General features: G+C 40.1%; 1 protein-coding gene across 1 annotated transcript; it reads right to left on the reverse strand.

Moving 5' to 3' along the window:
* Window positions 1-1,683: 1,683 nt before the first annotated feature.
* On the reverse strand, window positions 1,684-2,958 carry LOC118748394. Its single transcript, XM_036482766.1, has one exon. It carries the CDS (start codon window positions 2,956-2,958, stop codon window positions 1,684-1,686), a length of 1,275 nt encoding a protein of 424 aa, XP_036338659.1.
* Between the last annotated feature and the right edge of the window lie 4,497 nt (window positions 2,959-7,455).

Genomic DNA, 7,455 nt, shown 5'->3' on the forward strand with positions numbered 1-7,455 from the left:
GATAAAATCGGACAATGACCACGCCCACATCCCATATAACGGCAATTAAGAGAAATACGAAATCTTCGATAAATCAGTAAATACTAAAGCCAATTTATTCAAAATTGATGTTTGCAATAACGCTTTAACAAAAAATACGTTTATAATAAAATTTTGGAAAATGGGCGTGGCACCACTCACTTATGACCAGGTATGTATATCTCGGTAATCGTTCGATCAATTTGTACCAAACTGGGTACAGTTATTTCGCTTACCACATAAAAGCAAAACGTTAGAAATTATTGAAATCGGACTAAATTTACTCCCAATTTTCATATAACGGTAAATTTTAGAAATTCTTGAAACTTCGATATTTCCGAATATAAATAAGTAACATTATTATAGAATTTCGGAAAGTGGGCGTGATACCGCCCACATCGAACCATATAAGTTTATCTCATTAAGTATAACTGACCATACTCTCAAAATTGTTAGAAATAGGGGTAAAACCACTGTTCTTACCATGTAACGGTTGTTTTCAGAAAAGTTAAAAACTATATTTAATACTTGCGCCGGGTATTTAATGTTCGGCTCCACCCGAATTCAGACTTTTTTAATTGTTTGTTAAATATTCACCTGAATATCTTCTCGGATAGCCAAGCGGCCATTGAGGTACTCTCTACTACCTCTGTTAGATCTCAACTAGTGGAAGGCTGTAGGAGAGAGTTGGCCCATATATCTGATCAATACGAAATTAGCCTAATATGGTACGTGGCAGCGGACGAACTTGCAAGGTGCGGCTCCGCACTGAATGTGTCCCACGCGGTGGACATGGGAGATAAAAGCAACAATTACCGAAATTTATCACTCGAAGGCCAAGCAGAAGGGAAACCATATAGGATCGTACAGGATTACCCGGCAGTTCTGGGTATCCTATGACCCACTTAGACCAAAGCTCGCTTAGGAATGAGCAAAGAAGATACCTATTAACTTACTGCACTGTGCACAAGGCACTGATCCTTTGGTGTAGTAGTTGCGATGTTTCTGACAGTTGAACACTTCCTGTGCGAGTGTCCAGCAAGCCATTCCTGCAGAATGTTTTAGAGTGAAGCTGCCTCTCTCTGTATGACGTACCGAAATTCATTAAAGCCGCCAAATGGCTTTAGGTTGCACGAGTTGTGGAATCAAAATGACAAACTTTCTGTATCTAACTGCTTGATTATAAACTAATTTTATCCATAAATATGTATTATATTTTCGTTATTTTCTTGTTAAAATACATGTGTAATGTAATTGCATATTTTATATGTGTATGGCGCATGGAGTCAAGAAATAAAAACAGGCGTACTCTCAGTTTTTACACGAGGAAACTTTGGTGACACAGCACAGCGCAGTTTGCACAGTTTTTATTTTCTAAAAATGAAATATAAGTCTTAAGGTTCAATGAAATACAAAAATATTCTTACATTCGTTTTGATCCCTTATCCCCTTGCTAGTTGAATTTAAAATGGCAAGAACACACAAATCAGTGAACACAAAAATTAGCGATTACAAACATATAGATATGACACATTTCAATTTTTTCCAGCAGGAGCAGTGTTGCCAGAAGGGCCAAATTTTAAAGGGTTTAGGGTAGTATCAAACGCAAACGATAATTTAACTATTAAATCGAATAGATTTGCCAACATCCCGGCCTCCGTGAATCTAGACAGATTCACTAATGTCCAATTTCGCCAACAAACAAGCGGGCCGTTTAAATATCCCCGCCCGGGTTCGAACCTCTGCACTTCGGACCTGTAGGTCCTTACCAGGAAACACTTGAGTGACTAAGCCCAGCGGCCATCGAGAACGATGTATGTTGCTATCCACAACTAGCACGACGTCTCCAACACGCAACGGTTGTACAGGCTGATACCATTTGGTCCGACGGCACAGATCCGGGAGATACTCGGAAATACATTTCTTCCAGAAACGGTGCTGCGCTTGTTGTACCTTCCTCCATTGCTTTCTAGAAGCACGGTGCTCCTCTTCCCGTGGATGAGGCGTCTGCTCGGTGTTAGCTGTACCTAAAAGAAAGTGATTCGGGGTTATGGGTTCGTCGGTGGGGGTGTCTATTGGTATATGGGTTAGCGGCCGCGAGTTAACCATATTCTCCGCTTCACACATCAGGCTATAAAGGCAGTGCTCTTGTAGGTTTTCGTTATAGAGCGCATGCCCCATGGCTCGTTTTACGCTGCGCACTAAACGCTCCCAACATCCTCCAGCGTGAGGGTTTAACGGAGTGTTGAATACCGATTCTATGCGTTTGTTCGCCAAATTGTCAGCAATTTTTCCGGAGTCAAAATCAGCGAGTTGTCTTTGAAGTTCGTTGTCCTCTCCGATAAAGTTCGTAGCGTTGTCGGAACGTATGCGAACAGGGGTTCCTCGTCTACTCGTAAAGTTTCGTATACATAGCAGGCAAGAGTCCGTGCTAAGATCTCTAGCAACTTCCATATGTACTGCGCGAGTCGTTAAACAGGTAAAGAGCGCAATCCAACGCTTCTCTTTGCGCCGACCTATGGTGACGAAAAAGGGCCCCATGTAATCTAGGCCTACATAGGCAAATGGCCTCACAAATGGCGTCAACATATCCTGCGGCAACGGACCCATAAGCGGGGTTTCGGGTTGAGCTCTATTAATTTTGCATTTCTGACATTCTCTCGCAGCACGTCGCTCTGCTACTCGCATGTGCGGTATCCATAATTTTCGGCGTATTCCGGCTATTATTGTTCCTTCGTTTTGGTGTTTCCACCGGCGATGATAAAGGCTAACAATCAGATCTGTGACGTGGTGTGCTCGAGGCAAAATAACGAGCCTTCGAGTGCTTACTGGAATTGTGTACGCGCTGTCGATTCGTCCCTTTACACGAATTACACCCGCATCATCCATATAGGGGGAAAGCGTCAATAGTTTACTACTGCGTTCTAATCGCTTATTCATGCTTAAACTTTTGTACTCCTCGGGATAGGCAGCCTTCTGTGCAGCTCGACAAATCGCAAGTTCCGCGTTTTCTAACTCATTTGGGGTTAGTGGTCCACACCTCTTGTCCCGTGGAACGCGCTGACTGTTATCGACTCTCGTAAGGCGAGTGAAACACGAGAATCTTTCCCAGAAGTTATATTCTGCATGAGTATATATCTATTGTAGATTGACAACAGGATTTTATTCTGGTAGGTCAACGTGTACTAATTTAGCTTTAGTAACAAATGAGATAGTTCATCCTTTTGAGAATCGGTTTGAGATGAAAGATTTGAGTGTTTACTTTGACTAGGGCTAAAACGATACCATGGAAGTATCGATACCTGTACTTGGAAGTAGCATCGAACGAAAGTATCGATACCTACTAAGTATCGGGCTAAAAGTATCGATACCTACTTATATCGATATTTATACCTACATGTATAAGAATTGTTTGTATAAAAGTATGCTCTCACATATCTATGAATTTTCGCCAAAATAACTTATGTGACTATAATTTATGATTTTAGGCGAATGGAAAAACTTTAAGTTTTAAAACATGTTTCACTAGGATGGCCTTCCAAAATACAAGAAAAAAGTGCAAAGTCCAATAAGTTGTGTTTTAAAAAGTCCACAGAATTTTGTTAACAGAATTTGCTTCTTTTTTATGTATGTATTTTATTTTTTATACATAAATATTTATTTTGTACAAAGACAAAGCGATCGAGATCAAAAAGATTTATTTTATAATTTATTTCATACAAATTAATTAATTATTAATAGTTATCTGTATAACAACACTGTTCAACAGCATTTTTGCGGAGCAACAATGGTATATTTCTGAAAGAAGTAATCATGTTGATAATTATCATGCTATAATTTTTGGAGGGCAAAATCATAGTGTAGTGTTGGCATTCATATCGCTAACTTAGAGTGAAAAGTTGCTAAGTCCATTTTTTGAAAATTTTTTAGGGAAGGAAAAAACTTTTCAAGAATTTTGCAGAAGGTTCCGTTGCAAATTAAAAGGTTTAGAATTTTGGACTAAGGTAATTTGCCTTTAATTGAATATAAACGAGAAGAAATAAAACGTTAGCACGTTAATTACTCCTTTTAGAGACGTTACGTTTTTTATTTACCTTGCTTCCTACATCCAAATATGAGTTTTCACCAAAAGTGGACTTAGAAACTTTTCGCTTTAAGCAAGCAATATGTTAATGAGATGATAATTAGTGTTTCTTTTAGGACTTTTTTCATTGGCAACTAAACTGCCAAACATTTTTAGCTATTCACAATAATAATTAGATTAAAAAATAAAAGTCCGCTAATAAAATTGTCACTGAGTCGGCTTTCGATACAAGTACTTTCTTGCGATACCTACTCCGTACTCGGCTCAAAAGTATCGATACCAAAGTTACTTGGTATCGGATGAAAAGTATCGAGTATGTACTTGTATTTACTCATGATGCAATAATACAAGGTGGTATCAGTTGTGACAGCTCGATTTGACACTACCTTAGCTCAGTAGAATGAGAAGAAAAACGGAAAGAAATTAATCCCCATATGGGGGAAAAATATAAAATTTCACATTTTCTCCTTAACAAAATTTGCTTTTTTATAGTATATTCGTTATGAAATGAAATAAAATGAGATAAAATACCTTTTTAAGAAAACAAAGTGTGTATACTGAGAAAAAATAAAAAGCATTCAATTATATTAATGGGCAAAGAATAGTGAAAGAAGTAACACTGTTTCACGTAAGGTAGTCAATATGGCGGAATTAGAGCGAGAAGTTGCCAACTGATAACACCTTGTATTATTGCATCATGGTATTTACTTGTATCGTTTTGTCCCTAACTTTGACTCGAAACTCTTCTTCTCTAAGCACATCGTTTGCGATGATTGGTTTCAAAAGAAGGAACACCGAGGAGTTTAAAGATCGGCACAATAAACCACATTTTTTGCCGTAGTGGCAATATTTTGACATGGTATAAAAAATACACCTTTTGACAGCGATCTCGTGTGACAGCGATCTCCTTGAAGCAGCTGCCGCAGAATCCCAGATAAAGCAAAAACATTAAAGAACCAAATTAGTTTCCCGTGCGTCGCACAGTGCATTCTTTCCATATTCTAGAAAATATTAATTAAATAATGTTATATCGCTAAATTTCAAAAAAAAGATAAAAATGTTTTTGGAAATGCCTGATAAAGACGAAACAGTAACAACTAGAAAATCTAAAACAAAGTGTATGGCGGGACGGATTTTGATTTGGAACATTACCAAGCGAAATAATATTTAAACTTGTGTATTTGAAACTGAATTTCAATGTTAAAGTTGTTGGTGTTTTGTGTTTTAATAAATTGTTAAAATACCATTTTGGTCTTATATTTTTAGATATATCCTTTTTAACGAATATAAATTTAGTAAACTAGGAATAAGTATTTCATGTTAAAGAAAAACGATGTTAACTTAAATTTAATTTTAGCAATGTTTTAATTTCATTACACCCGCAAACTCCCTCTTTCTCTGCTACCGCTAGCGGGTTCAGAGTTGAATACTTTCAGTACTGGAGCGTCGGTGTCCATTCGATCGACATAGCCAAGCCCACGGAGCCGCTGTATTTTGATTCGCTGCACTATGTGCATTTCGTTGTAAAGCTAATTAAGCTCATCGCTCCATCGTCTGCGGTACTCGCCGTCGCCAACGCGTAAAGGCCCGGAAATCGTCCGCAAAATCTTTCTCTCGAATACTCCAAGAGCCTCCTCATCGGATGTTGTCATTGTCCATGCTTCTGCGCCATATACCAGCACGGACAGGATGAGTGACTTATAGAGTGTGGTTTTCGTACGTCGAGAGAGGACTTTACTCCTGAATTGCCTACTCCATCCAAAGTAACACTTGTTGGCACGAGTGATTCTGTTTTGAATTTCCATGCTGACATTATTCTCGGTGTTAATGCTGGTTCCCAAGTAAACGAAATTCTCTACGTAGGTACCAAGACGCGAATGTGCTGACTGATTTTTGATGACACGAGATACTTCGTCTTGTCCTCCTTTACCAACAAACCCATTGGCTTTACTTCCTTATCCAACTTGGAAAAGGCAGAACAAACTTCGCGGTTTTTGTTACCGATGATATCGATGTAATCGGCACAAGCCAGCAATTGCACGCTCTTGTAGTAAATTGTTCCTGAGAGGTTCAGTTCTGCAACTCCAACATCAGATTAAAGAAGTCACATGAAGCCCCGTTTGGTGGCGAGCGGCTTGGGGAGGTCTTTCCCAATTCTGACGGAGCTGGTGGTATTCCTCAACGTCGTTTTACACAGCCATATCAGTTTGTCGGGGATGCCAAATTCAGAGATAGCGGCGTATAGGCAACTCCTTTTAGAGCTGTCGATAGCGGCTTTAAAGTCGACAAATAAGTGGTGAGTGCCGATCCTTTTCTCGCGGGTATTTTCCCAGATTAAGGTCTGTGGATTTGTCAAATGTAAAGCTATACTGATAAGGCCTAATCAGTTCATTGACTGTGCTTCAGCCTTTCATACAATACGGTAACTAGGTCGCCATTGTTGTTCTTACAGGAGTGCGCCCTAGTCTTGGGACCTTCGGTAAGTCGCCTAACTCTCTGGTAAAATTTTCGGGCATTCTTCCTGTCGGCCAGCATTTCAAGCTTTTCGCACTCACGTATTTCGGCCTGTCTCTTTTCTTATTGCGGCAAATACGTCTCGCTTCCCTCTTCAGATCCCTATAGCGGTCCCACATAGCGCGAGCTGCGTCCGATCGCAGCGTGGCCCTGTAGGCGGCATCTTTTTTCCCTGCAGTTTCCTGACACTGCTTATCGTACAAATTGTTCTTTCGGGCTCGCTGGAATCTGACTACTTCCTCGGCGGCGGAACTTAATGAGCGGAAGGTGTGATTCCACTGTTCGCATATGTCGGTTTGTTGAAGATTGCTCACCGAGAGCAGGTGTATGTTGTGATTGCAGCTTTGCGACGTTAAGCTTTCCTTGCATTGCTGATCGATTTGGTTTCTCGGTTTCATCCGAGGCTTTACTTCGCTTCTTCACTGGAAGGGGTTTTTACGTGGCGGGTCCCAAACCCAGCGCACAACCCATTGCTGGGACGGGGGTGGTTTCGCAACCAAATACACGTTTATATAGCGAGCCGCTTGCTTCAGACAGACCCCCGCTTGCAGCCGCACTTACTGGTGAACAGGCTCTGCAGACTTCAGTGAGCCCTTAAACCGAATAAGTCGGAGTGGCCCCACCGAAGCTCCCTCTATTTGTTATACAAATTACAGTTATATAATAGGTTGGCGTGACAGTACCTCTAAATTACCAACTTTTGAAAAAAGTTTCGCCTATTTTATTCCGTACCTTGTGCAAAATTTCATTAATCTATCGTCAATAGTTTTCGCATTATAGAATTAAAAGCAGCTAGATGGGCCAAATCTCACACTGTGCGTCGCCCGTATGCCAGAAAC

This window comes from Rhagoletis pomonella, unplaced genomic scaffold (genome assembly GCF_013731165.1).
Source record: "Rhagoletis pomonella isolate Grant_MI unplaced genomic scaffold, Rhpom_1.0 Rhpom_scaffold_00013, whole genome shotgun sequence".
NCBI classification, from domain to species: Eukaryota; Metazoa; Arthropoda; class Insecta; order Diptera; family Tephritidae; genus Rhagoletis; species Rhagoletis pomonella.